Below are 24,257 nucleotides of genomic sequence, written 5' to 3' on the forward strand. Positions count from 1 at the left end.
CCGCAGATCCCTGTCCCCTGGTAACTGACGGACTGCACAGGGTCCTGGTGGCCCATGGACGCCACCTCATGCCTCCTTTCCGAGGCCAAATAGCCGGCGAGGCCCGCCACGGACACACCGTGAGCACGCGCAACGAGCAAGGGGCCCGTGACCTCCATTCCCCGGGTCCGCCTCCCGCGTTCCCGTTCCCGCGGCCGCCCCGCGCTCCTCCGGGCTCCGCCCCCGCCGGGCCGGCGCCCCGTCTCCCGGCCGCGCATAACGCTGAAGCCTCTTCAGGGCTGGGCAGAAACAGAAACCGAAAATCCTCCTCTTATCGGGATTCTAGCTCACCAAACACTTCGAAATGTGTGGTAGAAGCGCCGTAGTTCCTTCTAAATAAAGTCGAACCCATGTAAGGACTGGGTTCTGAGATCATTTTGCCCTCTGGCAGCTCACGAGCACCACCGGGTCGCCCCTGCCCTCCGTTCAGCTCGTGATGGGCGGGGGACTCTGCCCTTCGCTCCTCCTGGTCCCTGTCCTCTTCCCTAAGAGTTTCATTCCGTCCGGAGCCACAAGCGGCCCTGCCTTCTGCACCTCCCCGGAGGCTGAAGCCCTTAAGCCTGCCCCGCACCCTAACGCCCCGCAGGACACTCCTGCTGTCCTTGCGGGGCACACTGATGTGACTCGATGCTGAGCAGTTGAAAGGATTAAAAAATAGTGGGCAAACGGCAAAAACGGGTGGCATGGAGTGAATTAGAAGACACAAGACTTCAGAGAAATGCGTTTCATGCACAGAAGTTTGGCAATGCCCCCCATCCCAAAACCCAGGCTCCCTGAGTGAGGGGGAGGGGGCTTCACGTTCCCTTTCGTTTCACTTTGAGCTCCAACTGCTGGACTGCAACAGAACGACCCTACAGGCTCACTGTGTTTCACATTCTGGGGATTCCTGTGTTCTGGGGATTCTGGTGGCATCTTCCTGTGTTCACCAGTGGGTCCCCGTTAGCACTTGGGACTGTCACCTGACATATGGAACCAGGCAGCTCCATGTTGGATGGCTCCACAAGCATGGAACTAAGGCTGCGGGGTCAGACCTACCCTCAGAAAGGAGGAGGAATGTCTTTCGAGCTGTGGTCGGCCTGGGGTCTCCTTGTGAGCCTCAGGGTGCCAATGAGGCAGGGCTGGACACCGCCAGGAGCGGAGGGAGTCTGGTGGCTGCGGCTGGAGCCAGGAAAGGCTTGAATGAACAATGCAGCCTTTTACCAAGTCTGCACTCCTAATATTTCTGCAAACCTCCATATGTCTATTACTTTTACCATGGTGAGCTGGAACGGGCCCCAGATTGTCCTAGATCTTAGGACTGCCAGGTGATGCATGTGTCGCGAGGGAAGGAGATACCTGGTGGCCCCTCCAGATGGTCTCCACCAGCACCTGCTGGGCAGCAGCTTCTGCTTCTTTGGGCTTGCAAGTAGGTGCTTCTATGAAGAGGAGGGTCCCTGGCAGTTTCCTCAGTATTGCTGAACAGAATAAAGGAAGGGCAGGGTTGGAAAGTGTAGCTTCATGAAGATTTAGTGGTTACGAGACAGGTTATGAGACAGGAAGTACAGTTCTAGCAAAGGCCAATGCCCATCTGCCAACCATTGTCTGGCGGAGATGTGCAGGGAAGGGGTGGAGTCTGCCTTTCCTCAGGTGCTCCTCCTGGAAATGTGGGTGGGAGACAGCTGACCAGAGCACTGGGGGGCTCTCCCAGGGCACCTTTGCCTAGCAAGGGCTGAGAAGACCTTGTTTTGAGGATGAGGTGGGTCTTGTTAGACTGTCAGTCATAACAGATCTGCTCTAGGGGAAATCCAAAATAAAGTCTAATGAGCTCTCCCCAGGGCCAAGCACAACTCCGGAGCTGGTGGGACAGCCCTGTGCGTTTCTCCTAACTGGTGCACCTGTTTCTCATGGGTACAAATGCTGTGCTCAGGGAATAGGTTAACATCCTACGGGGCCCCAGCCCACTAACACAGGAGGACCACCTGGTCCGGCCAGGTCATGAAGTGGCCCTGGGAACCAGGTTTTGCTGGATATCCCGTGTCTTACCTTGGGGTAAGGCTCTCAGGGGCAGGTGGGCTATAAAACTGCCAGGTGGAATAGTTTTTTGGGGAGCAGATGGCTTCCAGGGTGTCCTGGCCCGATGTTTTTCTGGGCAACATACTGACACAGTTGTGCTGGTTTCCGACACAATGACATTGAAGTTGGGAACTCATTCATCTCATCTGCTACTGATCCATTTTCTTGGCATATAAGGGAATAAAGTGTTCCCTGACGTAGATCCATTTCTTCAGCTATTAGTCACTTGAGAATGGCCAGCAGACTCAGTCTAGTAGGGGACACTCTCCTTTCTGGAGAGAATTGGAGACCCCTCTGCACATACCGTCTCATGAATAATTCTAGAGAGTGTTCAGCCCATTGAATATGGAGCTATGGAAGTGAGGGGCTCACATTTATCCCAGAGCCTGGATTCCAGGCTGAGCTGTGATGACAATAATGATATGCTTGAGCTGTGCTTCTAAGAATCCAGAATTGGAAATTGGGTGCTTCCCCACTGGGGGGCATGAGGAAGTGGGGCTGGGATTTACCATTTGTCATTCAGACAATGGCACATGCAGGAACCCAGGAGTTATTTCTTGTATTTCCTGAATAAGCACAAAACAAAAAGCACCAGCCAGCTCCTGTACAGCACTCTGGGCCACATGTACTGACACAGACGTTACAAAACCGTCTAAGAGCAGACATATCCACTGGCGTGCAGAGTGCACCAGCCATGGGCACAGTCCCATTCTCTGAGACTCAGAGGAGTGAACACAGACACCACAGAGAGCCAGAAGTGGTGGCTACATCAGTATATGGCCAAGACTCGAGGTCCTGAGATCTCAAGGCTGAGGTCCTGCATCTTCCTCCCCACCCAGACTCAGGCAACTGTGGATGAACCCTCTGGAGGATGACGTGATCAGGGGATGGAAAGTGGTCCTACCCACCTTCCCAGCAGCTCCAGCAGGACACAGTTAAAGACGTAACCAAGTGTCTCAGCAGAGGAGTCACCCCCTTCCCTGAACACGCCATACCCTAGTTTCCAGCTTAACATTCCTGGGGCCGCACTACACGGCCATGGAGTGTGCCGTCCTTGTATGAACCAGTGTAGACTCTTTCAGTCCCACACACCATGGGGTTCAGGGGAAAATGTGAACAAATATTTCAGGAGAGAAATATCTCGGTGTTGATATAATGTAGTAAGGGGTAGTTTCATGTCAGATGAACAGTGACCAACTCAGCCTTTGCCTCCGCAGCACAGGACAATGGGGAAACAGTTACTTGCTCCCATGTAGCCAAGGAACTTGGCAGCCCCCAGCTCTTTGGCCTCTCTGACTGGCCTGGAATTGCCCCTATTCATCCAGTAGACAGCAGTGGTCCAGGCTGGGAGTGACCCAGGTGGGTTTCCTCAGTCAGCTGTGATTTCCTTGGCTGTCCAGCCTCCTCCATCCCCCTTTCCTAACAGTCCCCGGTTCCTTTGGGTGAAGGAGCTCTCCCTTCTGGGTGTAGGAGTGAGGGGCTGTTAATCACAAATGCTGACCATTGAGCAGGCCAGGCCAGCCAGACGCTCTCTGGGGGGAGTTGAGCTTTTGAATGAATTATTGTGAGGAGTTAAAAAAATCAACAATTGGTAAAATCTTAACATCCCTGAGGGAATGGCTGCGTCATTCCTGGTGCATGATTGCCTGGAAATGCTCTGATTCCTGCCCTTTTCCAGGGCCATTTGCCAACTTGTAACACTGCCTTCTGGCCCTTTCTGTGAGGCACTGCGTATATCATCATTGAAGTAACTTTTGTCTACCCTAGATAAATTGGGGCTCTCTTTTTTTATTTTTTTTAACAGCTTTATTGAGATACAATTAACACACCATATGATTTACCCATTTAAATTGTACAATTCAAAGTTATATAGTATGTTCACAGGGCTTTTTAACATCACCACAATCAATTTCAGAACATTTTTGTCACCATAAAAAGAAACCACATACCCATTTCCCCTCAACCTCCCAGCATTAGGCAACCACCAATCAATCTACTTTCTGTCTCTATGGATTTACCTATTCTAAACATTTCATATAAATGGAATAATAAATTATGTGGTCTTTTGCGATTGGATTCTTTCACATTGGATTCTTTCCTTTTTTTTTCTAAATTTAATTTAATTTTAAGCTCTGGGATGCATGTGCAGGCCGTGTAGGTTTGTTACACAGGTAAATATGTGCCATGGTGATTTGCTCCACCTATCAACCCATCACCAATGGGTTGAAGCCCTGCATGTATTAGCTATTTATCCTGATCCTCTCCCTTCCCCTGCCCCCAACAACAGGCCCCAGTGTGTGGTTCCCCTCCCTATGTCCACGTGTTCTCATTGTTCAGCTCCCACTTGTAAGTGAGAACACATGGTGCTTGATTTTCTGTTCCTGCATTAGTTTGCTAAGGATAATGGCTTCAAGCTCCATCCATGCCCCTGCAAAGGACATGATGTAGTTTCTTTTTATGGCTGTATAGTATTCCATGGTGTATACGTACCACATTTTCTTTATCCAGTCTATCACTGATGTGCACTTGGGTCGGTTGAATGTTTTTGCTATTGCAAATAGTGCTGCAATGAATATACACATGCATGTATCTTTATCATAGAATGATTTCTACTCTTTTGGGTATATATTGGGTTTTTCTTGACAGCAAAGAGCCTGAATTGATACAAAGGTGTTTATGTTAATCTTTTAAGTTTGCTTGTTTATTACATATGTATTGCATGGAGGGCCATGCTTTCTAAGTGCATAATAAATATTAACTCATTAATCCTCACAATAATCCAGTGAGCTATTTACTACTAGTATCTCCTTTTTACAGATGAAACAGTACAGGGGAAGGATGAGTAGCTTGCCCAAGGACACACAGTCAGCAAGTGGAGAAGTGCAGGAACTGGGCTTCTACTTACAGAGGCTGTGCTCCTGAATGCTAGCCTGTGCTGCCTCTCAGTACAAATTACTATGCTTACCAAACCAAAAATAACTAAAGAGCCAACTGTCATTCAGTTTTGAGGATAAATGAAAGGTATGGCACAGATGATGTAGAGCTGTATTTACTGATGTGTCAATGTCCATCTTATATTGTTAAGTGAAAAACATTGATTAGCACATTTTCATTTAAGATGGTATACCCACTGCCTCCCCACTCCCTGCCTCCCAAACACACAACCACATTACAAAGCCTGGAATCACTTTCATCAGAATGTCAACTACGGTGATTCTCCTCACCTGGAGAGGACCACCAAGCTCTGGGTTTCTTAGTGGTAGGAGGTATGAAGTGCAACAGCTTGGAGCTTTGGAGGGGATGCTCTGACACGCTCCAGACCATTGAAGCCCTGAAAGCTTAACTATATGGCATATCTTTGTATCTTTGTAACGTTTTTCTCCCACCATCTGCAGTGTTTATGACTTACTAAGTCATTCAGAATAGTCAACATTTCTCGCTTATCAGGCCCATGAACGTAACTGTCATCAATACAGTTGACCAATGCAATGTATTGCAGAGTGTCCAGAAAGGCTATATTGTAACACAGAGCAGGATTCACCTTGCCCTGGAGCAAGACTGTAACTGTTGTCTAATCCTTGAGAATGTGAATTTCTTCTCAACCTACATCCTGCTGGATCCTTTAAAAGTGGCATTTCCATATTAACAGTTGCATATCACTTGCTAAGGCTGTGCTAACCCGTTATAATAAAGATACGACGTTTGGCACAGCAACTGTAATTGGGGCTACTTCTTGGTTAAGTTTTAGGAGCCATTTAGCAGTGTGAACCACCAGGAGATACCAGAGGGCAGACTGCTGAATTAAAATGGAAGTGTAACTGGGATAACAACCCCTGCCTCCTTCATGTCTTTGTAGGTGGCACTAATCTCTATCATTCCCCAAGAATGTGATATTGCTTTTAACTTACTTTTTTTCACCATGAAACTTCAGTTTCAGAGGCTTCTGCTTGGCCTTCCCTAAGACAGTCATTGTTATTTCATGGGTTAGGAAACCAGAAGTTAAAGAACCAGGTCAGCCAATTGCTATATTTTATGATGTATGTATGAATGTATATCCTGATTATACACTCAGGAAATGGGGAAATGATTGCTGGGTGGCTTTGTGGATCCAGAGTGCCCATTTTGAGATGGACATTACCTCACCTCCACGTACTCTACTCTAACAGGGGCTACAACAGGGCTTTGAGTCCCCAGGGATTAGCATCAACTCTGACATTGTACTCAACATCCCTTGAAAGATCTGTGTATTTTCCTTTCCCCAGCATGTGAGTTACTCGAAAAATTTGGCCATAGAGCCCTCCCACGAGAACTTGAGGGAATCAGTGCTGTGCACACTTACAAGGTTCTTCCTTATGAGAAACTGCCCTCATTTCCATCAGTGAGTTCTGGATTCCACTGAGAACTGGCTGAGGTTTGGAAGCTGGGCAAGGGGTCTAAGACTTTGCCTTTAGATAGCTGACCTCAGCCTTTTGCTCATCGATTTCCAATCTCTTTTGATTATATGTCTAAAGCAATATGTGTCTTGCCTAGAGGAACAGCATGTCCTACTAGCCATCTTCATGGACACCTACAGACCAGGCCTCCCAGCTGTCACTCTAACATTCATGCCTGTTAGGGAAATTACTTTATCTTGCCCTCACAGTTAAATGCTGCTACTTGGCCTCTGTTATTCTGGAATTCTATCATTTTGCTCACTACTGGGTGATCCAGTTCTATAAAACATCCCTTGCATTATTCCAGCCTGCAGGGGACAGCCACCATTGAGCTTCTCAAGGATGTGCTGCCCCCTCAGCAGTGCATTCCTTCTCCCCTTAGTTAGTGTCTGAGACACATTAGTAGTGTCCTCCCTAGGAGGAACTCGGTTGCCTGATGGATGGATTCTCCAGTTGTAGAGTACAGAGTCATTCTAGCACACCAACTTCCCTATCCTTGGGACCCCTTTTCCCAGACTCTGCCACAGTAGTTCTGGTATCTCTGCTTCCACTTGATTTAATGTGTACCATGGCTTATACTAAGTCTCTAGGAGCCACCCAGAAGTATATCAGAATCATCACCTTTGGCCCATGCCAGGCTAGTTAAACTCTGTGGTAGAGAAGCATGCCCTTTTGTCAATAATCCTCACTTATCTGGTTTCATATTTCACCCTTCCTGGACCAGGATCCACTCCCAGACACAATCTCCTTGCTCCTGCTGATGCATGCTGGCCAGTCCTACAGCTCCTTCGGAGGATAAACGCTCTCTTCACTTTGCCGCCCTACCCATGACTGTTCACTTGCATTGTCCCGAGTGGTCTCTACACAGTCTTCATTCTAGAAAAATCGGGAGTTGGGTGGGGGTGGTAGCTGTCTCTTCCAACAAGGGGCAGAAAGACTTTTCTGCAAACCCAGTAGGTTCGAGGGGCATCTGGAGTTCAAAGTTCTCATGTACATCTATCTAGATAGCCCCATGCTGAGTTTTAAGGCCTTGACTTTGGCATAAGAGACCATCCTGAGCTTAGAATTCAGTGTTCTCTGAAGTTCTCGATTCATAAAATCAGGCCTGTACCAGACTTTCCTTGCTGTCTGCCTTCCAGCTCCAGGTACGAGCGTCTCTTCTCTTTAGGTTGGCAATGAATAGATCTAAGCCTGTCATTTACCCTTTTCAAGACATTAATGGCACTTAGTAATACCCACCAAAACCCATATTTCTTATAGTTACTTTTCCTCACTTCTTAAATGCCAGACAATCGTACCAGCTATTTTAGTACATAGCTGTACTAAAATAGCTTGACCTGCAGCTCATCCAATTTAGTACAGGTGAAAATTTGGGCAACTGCTTAGTGATAGCACTTCTGGGACTATCCATATTCCACCCAGCACCACTGGGCTAGACAGTGATCCAACTCCAGAATCCTGTCTTCAGAGCTTGCTTCCTGGGGCCATTACTTTAGGTTGCATTCCTTAGAAGCACATTCTGGGATGAAGTCCCTTAAGCAAGAAATTGATGGTGAGCATTTGCTCAGAAGGGAGTGGGGGAAGCTCATCATGTGGGCAAAAGCTAAGCCAGGATGTGGCAACAGCTGGAGACTAGCTCCAGCCTGATACCTGGGAGCACAGAGTAGCCGCACACCACACCCTTGGTCCTGCTCTGTGGCAAAGGGGCCAGCCTCAGGCCACGGGGCGTCACTTCCAGGTGAAGCTGATTCCATTTAACCAAGGGTAATACTCTGGGGACTGCTGGCATCAGCAGCCACCACTCAGCAGCTGGGGATGAAAAGACCTGGCCAGAAGAGGAGATGGTGCCAGGATGCCAACCGCTTTGCAGGGGAGCGAAAAATGGCTTCCCTCTACCCTGCTAGGTTCTTTGGCTGAGCTACAAATGAATTAAATTGACATAAGTAGATTAACAGGAGGAAAAAAATTTTAATAATATATGTTTGCACAGGAGTTCCACGAAATATGAGACTCCAAGAAGAGTCAGATGATTGACACTCATACGCCATCGTGAGCTATCGAAAAGAACGGGGGTTTGGGGGTTCTGACAGGGAGTTGGCCACAGATGTGGGAGAGTGAAGGGAAGAAGTATGTCGTGAATAACGCTTGGCTGGTTTTCAGATAAAAGGTCTTGCAAGTGGCCAGGCATGGTGGCTCACTCCTGTCATGTCCCAGCATTTTGGGAGGCCGAGGCAGGCAGATCATGAGGTCAGGAGTTCGAGACTAGCCTGGCCAACATAGTGAAATCCCGTCTCTACTAAAAATGCAAAAAATTAGCTGGGCATGGTGGCAGGCACTGTAATCCCAGCTACTTGGGAGGCTGAGACAGGAGAATCACTTGAACCCAGGAGGCGGAGGTTGCAGTGAGCTCAGATTGCGCCATTGCATTCCAACCCCGGGTGACAGTGTGAGACTCCGTCTCAAAAAAAACAGAGGAAAAAGGTCTTGTGAGTAATAAATGTTGTCTGGAGCAAACCTCAGCAGAAGAGGCGAGAGTCTATCTGTGCTGGTATCACCTCCAATCTCCTTCCCTGTGATCTCAGTTCCTCTTCCCTGGTTGATGAGATTCTTGGGGATGGGATTCATGATGATCAAATTTCTTTTGAGGATTTGTTTTTGGGCAGATGAGGGAGGCTCAGAGAAAAGCCCCTCCCTGCATGTACTATTTCCCAAGTGATCTCAGTTTGAAGTCAGTGGCAAACCAGTGGCATATTTCCTGAAGGCCTTCAGCATCCACTAAACCAGTCAACTGTTTCCATTTGTTTCCTGAATAGCAAACACTTCCTTGAAATCCTTCTCAAATTCAGCCTCCAGTCTAAGTCCCATTTGGCCAAAATCCTTATACTGGAAAAAAGTAATAAAGACAAAAATGATGTTCTGAATCATTAGTGTCATTAGATACCTTTCAACTGAGAATGATCAGGACTCTTGTCTTTAAAAAATAAAAACTGTAAGTTGACAATTTATAATGGTATGTATTTTGGAGTACAAAGTAGTGTTGTGATTTATGACTGCTATGTGGAGTAATTAAATCAAACTAATTAACATATTCATCACCTCAAAGAGCTATCATTTTTTGTGGTGAGAACATTTGATATTTACTCTCTTAACAATGTTGAAGTGTGAAATACACTATTATTAAGTAGGACTCTTATCTTAAACACCCTAAGTTACATTAACCAGGTTAAACTTGAAAACTCATGCAGCTAAGAGTAACTTCCGTTTCTTACCAGCATGATCCTTTCTTACTAACAGGGCAGAAAAGTGAAATCATTTCCACAGTTGGGATTATTACTTCTTTGGCTTTGGTTGCTTATTTCAGTGGGTTAGAAAAGCAATCTAGGTTCTTTCAACAATTCAGATAGTAGAAGGGTATAAAGTAAGATCACTGATCTGTTCCGTTCTCTGTCACTTCTACTCCTTGCTGGCAGTCCTTGTTGGGATATGGTCTATTCACATGCAAAGGAATCTGGAGTTTGGGATTTCTGGGATTGGGGGCAGATAAGAAGCACAATACCACTTTAAGATGAAATTCTCTTCTCTTTATATGCTGCAGCAGGCAGGACTCAACTGCTCTCTCTGAGCTCCTGTCTCCTCTGGGGCAGGTGGGGGAGGAGCTCTCAGGGACCTGGGATTCTGGTTGCAGGGACACCTTTTGATTCACTGTTTCTTTGCTAAGAAGAGCTTAAGTTCTGCACTGAAAACAATCAATCACTTCCAGAACCCTTGCTCGTGCAAGCTTATTACAGGATGAGGGAAACTAAATTTTTCCAGACACCAGAAAATGAGGGGAAGGATGGAAAGCAATGAAATGGAAGCGGGAAGAGCCACCTACCTTGTAAGAGGCCCTGTGGTTCTGGAAGATGAGGCGCATGTCTTGTATAAACCCCTCCACTTGGGGGTAACCATGCTCATTCAGCCTTTTCTTGATTTTATCCAACCACATGGGCTCCTTCAGGCCTTGACACGCCTCTCTAATCTGGTGACAACAATACCAGTGGAAAAGCTACCAGCATAGTTCAACGTCTACCTTCTGTGGATTCCCATAAAATCCAGCAGAAATACAACAAGGTGAAGGCAACTAACGACAGCGTGTGCTCTCGCCCCGTGGGATTAAGATCACAAATCTCACGAGGGCCCATTTCAGGGTCAGGTAATGTCATGGCAGCCTGTAATCATGGGTTGCTGTTGTTACTTACATAATAATAGTACGGAATCTTGGCAAAAAAGGAGCTCTCAGAACAGCAATAGACTTTCAAGAGGAGGAACTCACATTTCTGCAAAAGAAAGAGGCTGTAAGTGAAAAGCAGCTTGGAGAGAATGAGCCCACACGCATGAGACAGAGCACACGACTCACACCCTTCTTCCACAAGTTTCTCTAACATGTGTGGCTCTTGGAAACAGACATGTCACGGCTGAGTTATTTTTTGTGCAAACAAGTTCTGGTGTTCTATCAGTGCCATTGAAATGTGGCGCGGAAGAGCAGGCTCCTTTTGGTACATTCCCCTGCCCCTGCGCTTATTCATGATTCTCACGTGAGAGCGGAAAGGAGAAGGCTTGGGATTTGCATCTGATTTACCATCTGTTCCTCAGGACACATCTGCCTCTCCAGGACCTCAGATTCCTGACAACACTGTTGGCTTCCTGAAGACTCCTTCATCCTGCAGAAGATGCAACTCCACGGGGTCCTGAGAGATTGGACATGGGTGAGCAGAGGGCAGGGACCTTGGAAATGACCACCGTTCCTGTGGCTGCCACTGTCTTCCTTCAGGAATGGCTAATGGGCTCAGTCATGGGAGGGAGGGGAACACCTCCCAGAGTATCCAAGAACTGCACATGAGGTCTCCAGCCATTGGCCTTTCCCTCGCATCAGTGGTAGCAGCGGGAGGGAAGCCTCACAAACGTGGTGTCACTGTGAGTGTGGACTATCCTTTCCCTGTCTGAGCTGCTGGGAGCACAAGGAGCCCTACCTGCTAGGTCTGAGTGTCAGAAACTGGGCTTTCAGCTCCAGGGACTTCGGGCCTCCATCAGCCTGAGACCGTGCTTCCTGTCTTGTATGAGTAAGTACAAAATATAAACAACTGGTGTTTCTTTTCCTCAACTCCCTGGGACAGGAGACCCTACTGCAAAACTTCAAGGAAAGGATGAGACCAGTCTGTAGGCAAAGGTCCCCAGCACTGGCCTCAGCATATCAGAGGAGGTGTCCCTGAGAGCACAGAGAGCATTAACCTCCTGCTGCCAGCATGTCCCACTGCTCTCTGGATCACACTGCTGAGTCCCAGTACCCAGTGAACCTGCTCCTTCCCCATCTAGACACAAGCAGGCATTCTGCTGGAGAGTGCGCATGGCAGATGCAAGGTCCATTAAAGGACAAAAAGAGAGGCACCTGCATGTCACTTACCTCTCAGCTTCCACGGGCGGGATGTGACAGTCCTTGTGGAAGACTCTTGAACAAGTGTCGCAACAGAACAGCTCCCCTCCGTCCCGGCACACCTCACACTCATCCAAGTTTCTCATCTAGAAGGTAAAACAGTGTCCACGTCACTGGGAACCGCAAGATTCAGGAAGGCCACCCCTCTGGGCATCTAGAACACACTGCCTTTGTGTGAACCTGCATGGACAGGCGTATGCTTCTGCCTGAGATATGAAGGAAAAGCATGGCATGGAGATTTCAGAACAAATCCTGGTCTGCAGCGAAGTTCAGGAGGAAGGGGTATATGTCAGAATAAAAACGTTTTCCTTATAAAACCAGAGATTATGACACAGAAAGACTAGCAACAAAGCAAGAGGATGATCTTACAGGAATCTGAATAATTGTATTATGCTGCAGATAAAACCAGGTTTTGAAGTAAAGTGTTAAATCCATTTGCCTATACTACAAATCAGCTCATGAAAGGGAGACCCAGAGAATTACATATGATGGAATAACCTTCTAAGATATCATCACATCCCATATTCTTGGCCATAAGTTCCCCATGAGTTGAAGAGTGGGCCTAGTTAGGGGTTCCTAGGCTGCAGATTTTGTGCCTAGAGGGCTGTGCACCTACCTCTGAGGAGGAAGGACCGTGAGTACAGATGACCAGGTGGGCCACAGGGAGCACAGAGCTCTTCACCTCTAGGAGCCTGGCAGAAGATCTCCCATGACTTAGCTAATTTGGATTGTAAGGTGCAAAGGTGTTATCTCTAATGACCAAGGACCATGGTAACAGCAACCATACAGTGTTGAAGATGGAGGCCCTCCCCTCATTTCCTGGGCCCATAAAAGATCTGGTGCTTTGTTCTATAAAAGGAATGGGAAATCAACTAATTCTCCATTTCTCACAAGTCTCAATATGTGGGACCTTTAGCCAGATTTAATTTCATTTGGGGAAGTTAAAATATGATAGTATTTGCATCCACGTGTTGTGGAGCAAATCCCAGTCATTAAAAACCAACAGAATTTATAGAGCAAATATAGAGACCAATACATATGTGCTGTATTGTAGACAATGCATGTGTATTCATGACAAAGAACCAGTCTGTGACTGAGCCCTTTGCCGTTCAAGGGAAAAATGCTGTAAGGACTAAAATTAGAGTTCAATATTATGCGCAGCCTGGACATCTGGTAACACTGGGATGGCCTAGAATGGTCTATCTACAAGTCCTCCGCCAGCTCTGCTCCTGCAGATAAGGTTTCCTACCAACACTTCTGATCAAGAGGACCGCCTGCACCTTCTGCTTATTTTTGAATAGCTGATTTCATTTCCCTGCCAGCCATGGAATTATTCAAACAAGCCAATCACACTCTCCCTCTGGAAGCAGGGGACAGCCCACCCTCCACAGCCACTGACTGTTTCCTCTGTTCGTGAGCGCAGCCCCCATGTGGCCCTGTGTGGTGTACCTACAGGGCTCTTTCTGCTGCTACTTCTACTTTTATATTTTGCCCAGCTCTCTAAATTCAGTTCAGCTCTAGGTTAGGTGAAATCCTTCTCCCGTGATCTGGATTTTCAGTTTCCCCAGTGAGGATACGTGTTCAGAGGTGGACTTTTTCCCTCTCACACTTTGAGAACTCACAGTTTTTTGTCTGTCTCACAGAGTTTGCAGTGGCAAGCCACTTCTTTCAAAGGGTCTGTGAATTCCTTTTGCTGGAATGTTCCTGTGGTGGTTCTTGTAGCAAATGTTCACAATGTGAGTCTCAACATGCTGTTCCGTCTGTCCGAGTTGGAGGTGGAAGTTAGTCCTGCCTCCTATCTGCCATTTTTTTTCTCCAAACCCATATCTTTTCAAGAAGAGATTTGATTCCTCTGGTTCTTTGGTTGTTGGCCTGGCTGTTCATTAGACTCATCTCAGGAGAGTATATAAAATGCTAATGTCCTGAACCCAACACCAGAGATTCTGAATCACTGGGTCAGGGTTGAGGCACAGGCACTGGTATTCTTCTTTAGGTGACAGAATAGGCAAGTCTATGTATCAGCATCATCTGGGGACCTTAAAATAATCCTAATGTTCAATTCATACATAGTCCAGATTGATGAATTTAGAATTTCCCTGAAGTGGGATCCAGGCAACAATATTTTTTAAAGCTCTTCAGGTGACTCCAAGATGCAAGATAATTTGAGACTCAGCCTGAGCAAAGTCTGGTTATGGAGGCATGGGGATATTATAAATCAATGTTGTTATTGGCCTTGGAAAAATTATTAACCTTTGCTGGAGCTGTTTTCCTCTTTTTCCCACAGACATCTGGCTGTGGGCTGTGAGACATAAACCTCCGTGTCAAGCTCATACAAAATCAGCCACACAAACACTGACCTCGAGGGCTGTTTTAACCGTTCATGAGTCCCTTAGTTGGCCAGGCATCAAAATCAGTGTGGATAAGGACTAAATCTTGTTGGAGGATTGCTTTGGAGGTAAGGTGTGTATAAAACTATTTGAGCATCCCTCCTCTGTTAAGTATCATGTGTCAGTGCTATTGCATGATATTCTATGTGAGTGCTGCCCCCTGGAGTTGTGCAAGAAGGTGACCTTGCCTAAAATTGGCATCTCATTGCAAGGAAAAGGAGCAAACCAGAATTTCATTTAGAGAAAGAACTCATCCATGATTTCAGCAGAACCCAAAGCAGGCAGTCATATAGCAAGCAGAGAATGGATGGGGCCCAAGGGATCAGAAAGTTTGCATAGTACTCAGCACCAGATAAGCAGTTGAGTTAAGATGCCTCAGGATTTGCTAGGTCGTGATGGTTTCAGTCCTAACCAGCTCAGCACCCTAATGGCGTCCCTAAGACTGGTCATAGGGGCTCTGTAAAGGACCTCTAGTCCTGTATGTACTCCTTTACAGGACTAATGACAGGCTCCACACCTTAAACATAATAGCTTGGCCTGGTCTGTTCCTTCTGGCTGATGCTTAAGACAATCTTCAGCTCTACCTGCACCTTGGAGTGCATTTTTGGGATTTTCCCTTTCATCCATACCCCTTACTTGAGAATGCTGTTATCCTCTCACGTTTACTCCTTCCCCCTAATCACCAGGCCAGCCCTACCCATTACCACTTCAAGCTCTGTTTCAAGAGACCTCAGTGGTCTAGAGCTCAGCCTCCCATACTCACTACCCAAGGGAATAAGGAAGTAAGGATATTGGAGGGTTTCCACTGAAACAGATGGAAAGGGTGCTTTCACACTGCGAGACATTCAAGGCCCAGGCACATCTACCTGGCTTGGGTGATGCAACTGAATTCACACAGCCACACACTACAACTGAGACTGAACACGTTTCAGGCAACAGCAGTCATGACACAGAATATATGCCTGGAGAAAGGAGTGGAATATTCTGGGGGTCGTAGTTCAGAATTTACTTACACAAGGGTCCACTGAGCTATTGTTTTGAGACTTCAGTATTCTCTGTTGAAAAAACAGAAAGATTGATTTACAGTATTGAATGCATTGTTTCCATCTATCACTTACTTAAATTTAAATAGTCATCTTTGAAGGGATTCAGGAACCAGTTGTAAAAAAATAATTGGGAGGAGATGAAGGCCAGTATGCTGGGGTGGCTCCAGTGCTTTAATTTCCTATGTAAGCAAACTGAAACCTGATGTAAACAGTAAAATGAAACTAGAGACTTTACCAACTAGAATCCGCCATCTACCTCTAATTAGCATCTTTCTATGATAACCCATTAAATACAGTTTCTCTAACTTACTCCTGTGTTGGCCTCACTGTCTGGGCTGCTGCAGCATAGCTCTCTGAACCTCTTCTTGTTCTGAGTGCTGCCCAATTCATGAATTGCTCTTTGCTCCAATAAATGCTATTAAATTTATTTTGTCTAAAGTTTTATTTTTTTAAACAGTCTTCCCGTTACCTCATGTCTGATTTTTTGGACCTATATATCTACTGAGGGAAGAAAAAGTGCCCAAGTACTACTGTTCAGCCCAATGCAAGTCCCATTCCCTGCAGGGAGTCTGCACCTAGTTTGCACAGGCCAAGTCAGAGAAGCTCTACTTGTCCTCTTACTCCAAGGGGCCCTCAGGCACATTTCCTAAACTTGGCCTTTGTGTCATCCCACCCAGAGGAGCTGCAATAATAATCAGGCTGAGGACTTATCCCCCACAGCCTCCAGGGACCACAGGGCTCAGAGTCCCAGAGGCCATGCAAGTGTCCCAGAGAAGAAGAACACTGCTTTCTGCAGCTCCCCTAGGGACACAGCCCTGGTGATAAAATGCCTCCAAGGTCCTCTATGCTGCAGCTCTTCTTCCTGAGAGTCTCCTGCTCTCCCTTCTATCCAAATCACAAGAAGATGTCAGGGTGACTGTCTTTTAAGAGGTAACCCACTAGATTTATTTAGATTGCTTTTGGATATCCATTGCAGGAGTTGGCACCTTTCACTTCTGGGATACAGGCAGCCTCAGCTTTTGTCCCTAGCCCAGGGCACAGAGGCTATAAACAAGTGTGATCTAAAGCACAAGCACCTGAGAGGTGACCTTGTCACTGACTGCGTCTCTGACTGGCCTAGAATCTCCTACTCCACCCATTTGTAATTCATCCATGTTTATGATAAAATTGAAACAATCTTTTTTTTTTCTTTTTGAGACAGCGTTTCACTCTGTCACCCAGGCTGGAATGCCATGATAAAATCACAGCTCACTATAGCCTCGACCTCCCAGGCTCAAGTGATCCTCCCACCTCAGCCTCCTGAGTAGGTGGGAATACAGGTATGCACCACAATGCCTGGGTATTTTTTTTTTTTTGGTAGAGATGATATCTCATGATGTATCCAGGTTGGTCTCAAATTCCTGAGCTCAAGTCATCCTCCCATCTCAGCCTCTTAAAATGCTGGCATTATAGGCTTGAGTCACCATGCCTAGCCTGAAATGATTTTTGAGGTCAATCTTCTGTAATGGCCATTGGAATTTAGCATGTGCTTGATAAGTATATGTTGAATGGGTGAATAAATGAATACTGTTTCAAGAGTTCAAGACCAGCCTGCCCAAAATGGCAAAACCCTGTCTCTACTAAAAATACAAATAATTAGCCAGGTGTGGTGGCGGGCACCTGTAATCCCAGCCACTTGGGAGGCTGAGGCAGGAGAATTGCTTGAACCTGGGAGGCTGAGATCACTCCACTGCACTCCAGTCTGAATGACAAGAGTGAAACTCTGTCTCAAAAAGAAAAAAAAAATTACTGGAGTCTCTTAAGCAAGCATTAGCACACAACGATTATTCTGGGTGAGTATATCAGATTGTTTTACAACACCGCAGCTACCACCAAAAGGTTTATGTGGCCCTTGTCATGAGCCTGAGCAGAGACACTATCATGTGGCACTGATAGTGACACTGAAGTTTCCAGAAGCCAAGTGGCTCTGCAAGCAAAAGAAGCTCTGAGAGGCACAGAGGACCCATGGAGTTGATAATGGATCCTGGATCTGCCACTTGGGGGACCTCTGTTCTCCCCATGAGGAGACACAACATATAGAGGCAACTGCAGCTCGTTGCTGCTAAATGTTGCACCCCTGAATAGGGAGAGAGTCGGTTAGTCAGAAATTGTCAGCTTATTTGGGTCATCCAGGCTGAGTTTCTCCTGGCACCTGGGGAAATGTAGAGATGCTGGTCTTTAGTGTACTCACTGAATAGGTGACATCACAGTTTTCCTTCAGGAAACCCAGTGGATGAAACATCTCAGTTTCTGAGAATTCAAATCAGCCAGTATATCAGATAATGTAAAGTCCTGGATCTCAGGTTCCCAGTGGAATATGAAGCTTAGTGGCTAGCTATGTGTGAGCTGTTTTAGAAGTCTGTGAGTGTCTTGAATGCGTATTTCTACCTGAAGTGCATAAGGATGACATTTTTCTCTTCCCCCTCCTCAGGTTCTCATTCATACCCAGTCTTGGAAAAACCATCACCTTGTCCTGAATCTATACTGCACTTAACCTATTTGTTTGTTGCGTTCTTTAAGTGAAGGAAAAATCACTTTCACAGATAAAAAGCAGGTCTGCACAGTCCCTCTGGTAGAGCCAAAGCGGTGGCATCAACATAAAAGATTTTCCTGGTCAGCTCCTCCTGTAAAATATGTTTGCCTCTGGAGATCTTCCTCCCCAATGGCACCACCTTGACAAAGGAAAATGATTTCCCATTGAGAAAGAATTCTGTGTATCTGTGTGTACATTTTTTTTTGGAAGGTGAAAGAAGATGTGAAAGATCAGAAAAGAAATATTCTTTTTACTACCTATTTCATGAAATGATATATGGTTTCAAACATGTCTCAAGTGACTGTGAGGAAATGTTTGCTCTATCAATTTCACAAAAGTTAGAAAATAACATCAATGAAAAAATTCTGATTTTGAGTTGGAGATGATACTCTCATCTTATTATGAAATATTTTTAGGTATTCCATGACCGTGTTGGATTTTCCAACTTTGATACTCTTGGAACATCTGCTTATATTGCTGAAACACATTCAGGAGGTTTGTTTTGATGGCTCCTCAGCATCTCCATCTGATACGGTTTAATGCAAAGAGGACCTAGCTTTATATACACATAGTATTCAAAGTAGCAACTCTGAAGGCATATATTAAAAAAATTTATACGTGGGAAGTGGAGAAGGTGAAAGCTTAATTATAATTACCCAATTGGAGACTCCATAAAATAAGATGTTGTACATGTTAAATCAGTTATGTGACAAGAATCTGTAGAAAATTATGTAATAATCACCTTTTTGTTCCTGTAATATATTCTTGGAGGATTAGGTAGAGATCCTTCCTGAAAGATAAAAAGACCAAGGTACATAGTCAGCCTGTGTTTCTGTTTTGTGAGTCTGGCATTTCCAACGTCTTCCTAAATACTTCTGAGTGTTCCACTGCCAGCTCAAACCCAAGGTGTCTGAATGAGAAACCATCTCCCTTTCTTCACCTGTGCTTCTAGACTCCAATCAATAGAAGCCAGAAAATCATTTTCAGGACCATTTTCCCTTCTCTTGTGCTTCTTTCCTAAGTCCTAAGAGGTTTTCGTTCATAATCTCATACCATCTATCACCTCTTTTCCAGTTCCACCAGTGCCACTCTAGCTGGAGTCCCTACACCAGAGCTATCCAAGCACCACACACTTATTGCATGCTACTGGGTGTCAGTCACTCTGATCAATCTTGGGTACATGAAGATGGGAAAACCTAAAGGGGTCTACAGACAAAAAGCACTCACAGAAGGATAAATATAAATAGTGAAAAAAGGGCATTAGTAGGGGCTCAGGAACCCTGGGAGGGAGGACCCATGGCTATAGGTCAGTGAATAAGGAAGAGGGTAACATTTGAGCTAAGCATTCTAGACTGAGTATAGGTTTGCTAGCAGGGGAGACAGTGAAGGCATTTCAAAGCCCCGTTGCTGTCTAAAATACTGTTTTAAATGTTATTTCCCATCTCAGAAGATTTCACTGATTGTTGCTATCTCAATTATAGATTTGAATTACTTAGCCTGGCATTAAAGTGCTCCACAAACAACCCCAGTTGCTGAATTGTGCCTTATTGTACACAACTGATCCACCTAAATCCACAGAGCTGTTAATATTTTTACTATGGTTCTTGTTTTAATGGCATTCTGGTTTTCAGGTCATTCTTTCTCTGGTGTCTTCTTGCCCTGCTTGACTATTGACTCTCTTCTTTTTCTCAGTGCACAAAGCTGTCTGCATGCACCCCAGTCAGAACGACCCTTTCCTCCTCCAAGCTGCTGAGTCTATCCTGACGGAGCCCCTGGTACAACATCAGTGTGCTGCACTGTAGTGTGGTTGTGGATATGGGGTCCCTCTCTCCTGAGTGAGAGGATAAACTCACTGGCATCAAGGCTTTAGCTATAACCTAACAAATATTTGGTGAATAAACAGTCTCCTCATCATTACGGAACAAGAAGAAGGGACGCAGGTCTGGCCCCTTGTCATTGGAATACCTCCATCAGCCGTTGTAGGGGCCACCCGCCACAGCGCACACTCAGCCTCCAGTTCTTTGATCTTGCGTAGCCTCCTTTGATTTCAAATTCCCTGGGGGTGAACCAATTTCCATCCTCAGTCTGTATACACTTCACCAAGGTTCCTGTAAGACCAGGGTAAGTTGATCCTGAGCCCTCTTTGTTCCCGGCGCTCAGACTGTGGCCACTCACCACATTGGATCTAGAGCCACCCAATTTGTGATGAAGATCAATAGCAGGAAGGTCTGGCCTTCCCTCTCAGACTTCAGAGGCCCCAAATCCAGCCTGAAAGTCCCCTCTAAGGATATTTCCTGGTGGGGGTACACATTTCTTTGACCTTCATCCATGAAGAAAGTGATGGTTATCAACAAGAGCAACCTTTTAAGCATTTCAAAAGCACTTACAGAAGGAAAAGCAAGTGATTCTGAAAGATGAGAGGACTCCAACTAGCTGTTGAATTCTGGGGGTAGAGACCAGACCTGAGTCTGCAGATGGCTCTGGAGGCAATGTGGAGGCAGAATCCTTACTTAGGGGTACAGTCTGAGATAGGTGCCCTGTGGCTCAGGAGGCCCCACTAGCAACATGTGCACCTTCTATTACAACATTTTTCATTCAGTTTTAGGGCATTATTGAACAGAGATTTTCTCATCTGTGCAATCACGGGTAGCTGATATTAAAAAATAATTGTGAAATGTTACCTAATAGAAAAATTAAGTTATATATAAAAGATAGTCATCCCCATCAGCCATTAAGGAAATGCAAAGCAAAACCACAATGAGATACCACGTCACACCCACTAGGATGATCATAATAAAAAAGACAAACAATGACAAGTGTTGGTGAGTGTGTAGAGAAATGGGAGCCTTCATACATTTCTGGTGGGAATATAGAATAGTGCAGCCACTGTGGAAAACACTTTGGTGTTTCCTCAATAAGTTAAGAATAGAATTACCATTTGACTCAGCAATTCCTTTCTTGAATATACACTCCAAAGAGCTGAAATATGTTCACACCAAATTTGTTACATAAATGCTCAAAATAGCATTATTTATAACAGCCAAAGAGTGAAAATAACCCAAGTTGATGAATGGATAAACAAAATGTGGTATATCTATACAATGAAATATATGACTTATCAATAAAAGAAATGAAGTACCAATACATTCAGTATGAATGAACTTTGAAAACATCATGCTCATTAAAAGCAGCCAGTCATGAAAGGGGATGTATGATAGGATTCCATTTGCAGAAAATGCCTAGAATAAGCAAATTTATAGAGCAGAAAATAGATTAGCAGTTGCTTAGGGCTGGGCATTGGGGTGAGGTGGGAATGGGCATTGACTACTAATTGACATGGGGTTTTCTTTAGTGAAGGACAAATTGTTCTAAAATTAGATGATAATAATGGCTGTATAATCCTGTGAAAATACAAAAAAAATCATTGGTATACTCTAAGTGGTGAGTTACATGATACATGAACTGTATTTCAGTTAAGCTGTTAAAAAAAGTCACAGTGAAAACATTTATATTAATTGGTGCTCAAAGACCCAAGTTAAGAGAGGTCTGAGATGAAGGCCATTCTGATAGATGTTTTTGACAGTTTTATAATTTTCAATCGTAAAATATTTTACATTAATATGTAAATTAATTCTCACAGCTACATCATGAGATAGGTTTTTAATTATTGTTCCCTCTCTTGGATGAAAGATTTCACATTCAGAAAGGTCCCCTTCTCTACTCAGAATGGAACAGTCACTCCTGGCACAGCCAAGGCTGGAACTCAGGCTTCCTAATGTTAAAACCTGTGATCATCATCCTAAGCCAAGCACCCTGCCTTGGTGACAGCACTCCAGAAGGGAGAGAGAATATGAAGCTTGAGGTTGAGGGCCTCTTCCCTTTTCTGTCTGATTCAAAGTAAAATACGTGACATTTTCCATCTGTGAATTGACGTTCCTGTCGTCTCTTTGGTTCTTTGGGTACCCCCTGGACACTCCATGTGCGAGTCAGCATCTAATGGGTGTGATTTCTTAAAGTCTGAAAATGTCATCTTGGGGATCCCTTCCTCCTTCCCTCAAGCCAAACAGGGCCCAAAACTCCTTGAATGATGTGTAATTCACACAAATAATTTCACCACTTCCTGTGATGCCTTCAGATAGGAGCTGCAAATTAAAGAAGACTATGAAACCCACCTTGTTCCAATTTCTCCTTATGTAAAATTCCCTTCACCCCACCACAGGTCACTGGAAGTAAAGGAGCCTGAAAATCCACGGTTTCATCTTTGTGCTTTCTGGAAGCTGAAAGAGAGGATTTCTTCATTCTGTCTTACTTTGCAAAGGCACGTCCCCCCTCCCCGCTGAGGTAAATCCTATAAAGGCACAAAGAGTACTTAGGAAATTCTATTCCATAAATCTCTAGAGTTTCAAAGTCTTTCTTCCAAGTGGCATTTTTGATATATAACTACAGAATGTGTGCCCCAATTTCATCTTTCAAATTTCACAGAAAATTGAATGCTTTATCAGAGAAATTAGACTTCAGTAAAACTGTTTTAACTTCCAATGTAGTAAGCTCCACTGATTCTTATATGACAATGAAACATACAGTTGTTGTCATTGATTTGATGGGCGCTCTCCAACTATTCTGTTTTGCTGCAGTTAGGCAGCCAGAGATGAAGCCAGAGACCATAATCAGTCTCCCATTTGAGCACTGACTGGTCAAGGAGGGAGAGGCTAATGACGAGATAACCTAATGGAGACGGCGCCTGCCTTCTACTTTTATTCTCTGCTTTGCGCCATTTCCCTCCAACATCAGCTTTCTCCACAGCTGAGAAAGGAGCTCAGGGAGCTCTAGAATAAACTGAAAATTGTACCAGGCAGGGGGTGGGGAACTGAGAACCTGATACCAGAGAAGTCGATGTGAAAGTTTTTCAAAGAAAAACTCCAGGAGGATGAGCAGCGAATCCTGCCCTTCCAAACAGAGGTGTAGAGGCCATGATGGGCAGGGGAAGCAGTCCTTGGTCCTGAGACTGGTTTTGAAAAGGGCACACTATTTAGACTGGGATGGACTAATAAGAAGGGTGGTTGGCCTAATTCACCCTCTAGCTTCTCAGATGAGGAAACAAAGGCAAAGAAGGCCAAGTGGTCAGCACAAGATCATACAGTCAAAGATTTTTTTAAAAGCCAAAAAGCCTTAGGACACAGATCTCTAACCACAACTCTGGTTCAACCTTAGTGTGCAACCTGTGGCTTTCTGTGTAGCCAGAGAAAGATCAGCTAAATAACTTACGGGTTATACCCTTTATACAGCAATGGATTATCTTCAGCCTTGAAATTTATCATTTCAGTGGAAGTAGCACTTTAGTGACCCCTGGGCCCCTGGGGTCTGGTTGTAGATCCATCACCAACTTATTTCCTTCTTTCCTTGATACATTTTGGAAAATGACTTAATAGGATACATTTCTCAATAGTTAGTACAGCTTCATAAAACAATTAAATAAATATATTTATTACCGAAAATACAGCATAAAGCTCAGGAAATTAGATGTTTAGTTATTGAAAGTGCATTCCTCTTGTCTTTTTTACCTCTTGATCGGACTCTTTTCTGTGGAGCTCTGTCACTCTGAGTGAAGCGGGTTCTAGGTTTGCCTCTCTTTCTCCCTGAGAAAGTAGAATAATATAATCACAGTCACAAATGAACAGCTGTATTACATATATTGCTGCTTTTCAAAAATTCCATTTAAATGTAACTTTCCAAAAGCCTGTTTAATGTATAAATAAAAAGATTTAAACCCTAGCCTTTAAGGTATGAAGAATTAGATAGCTAATATTAGTTTCACTTTATATTTCATTTTCCTATTCTTACATTAGAAAAATAATTGAAATCAGTATTTCACATATATCTCAAGCAACAGTATAAATACTTCATTCCATATTTTGAAGGTTCATTTCATATTTTGAAGTTTCATTTCATATTTCATTTCAAATATATATTTGAAATATATATATGGCATATAATATATGTTAAATACTTACACATCTACTAATTTATTTAATCTTTGCAAGATCAGAATGATGATTAGTGTCATTACAGAAACTAAAATATTCAGAGAAAATTGAGACAAAACTACAAAATTAAGTGAAGGCATTTGGGTTTCTCTTAGCAGAAACACAAATAAATGACAGTTCTGTGAGTTAAGGGAAACCCTATTAGGTGTTCCATAGGTGAGATGTATGCTGCACATATCACATTGAGGGAAGATATTTGTACCCTTGTGCTGAA

At 44.7% G+C, this 24,257-nt stretch overlaps 1 protein-coding gene and 1 long non-coding RNA gene across 6 annotated transcripts in view; one reads left to right on the top strand and one right to left on the bottom strand.

The window, feature by feature from the left end:
- Window positions 1-8,482: 8,482 nt before the first annotated feature.
- Window positions 8,483-24,257, bottom strand: part of SP140L (SP140 nuclear body protein like) — a 60,632-nt gene continuing 44,857 nt past the window's right edge. For 3 of the 4 annotated variants that reach the window (XM_032753993.2, XM_058437619.1, XM_032753991.2), the window contains 10 exons: window positions 23,561-23,635; window positions 22,172-22,276; window positions 19,965-20,107; window positions 18,742-18,789; window positions 15,395-15,436; window positions 11,965-12,080; window positions 11,143-11,251; window positions 10,763-10,840; window positions 10,399-10,542; window positions 8,483-9,407 (listed from right to left, as the gene is read on the bottom strand). In XM_032753993.2, the coding sequence (XP_032609884.1) occupies window positions 9,309-9,407; window positions 10,399-10,542; window positions 10,763-10,840; window positions 11,143-11,251; window positions 11,965-12,080; window positions 15,395-15,436; window positions 18,742-18,789; window positions 19,965-20,107; window positions 22,172-22,276; window positions 23,561-23,635 (959 nt within the window). In that variant the 3' untranslated portion in view covers window positions 8,483-9,308. The remainder of the gene's footprint in view (window positions 9,408-10,398; window positions 10,543-10,762; window positions 10,841-11,142; window positions 11,252-11,964; window positions 12,081-15,394; window positions 15,437-18,741; window positions 18,790-19,964; window positions 20,108-22,171; window positions 22,277-23,560; window positions 23,636-24,257) is intronic. The other variant, XM_058437611.1, reaches the window with a different exon arrangement.
- LOC131383266 (uncharacterized) lies at window positions 10,793-22,506 on the top strand. Of its 2 annotated transcripts, none has more exons than XR_009213161.1 (4): window positions 10,793-10,858; window positions 11,157-11,269; window positions 14,279-14,449; window positions 22,219-22,506. It is a non-coding gene; the product is annotated as an uncharacterized LOC131383266 (long non-coding RNA). The 2 variants fall into 2 exon arrangements; XR_009213163.1 differs by lacking the exon at window positions 22,219-22,506 and adding an exon at window positions 17,898-18,174.

This window comes from Hylobates moloch, unplaced genomic scaffold (assembly GCF_009828535.3).
Source record: "Hylobates moloch isolate HMO894 unplaced genomic scaffold, HMol_V3 SCAFFOLD_1, whole genome shotgun sequence".
Classification (NCBI taxonomy): domain Eukaryota; kingdom Metazoa; phylum Chordata; class Mammalia; order Primates; family Hylobatidae; genus Hylobates; species Hylobates moloch.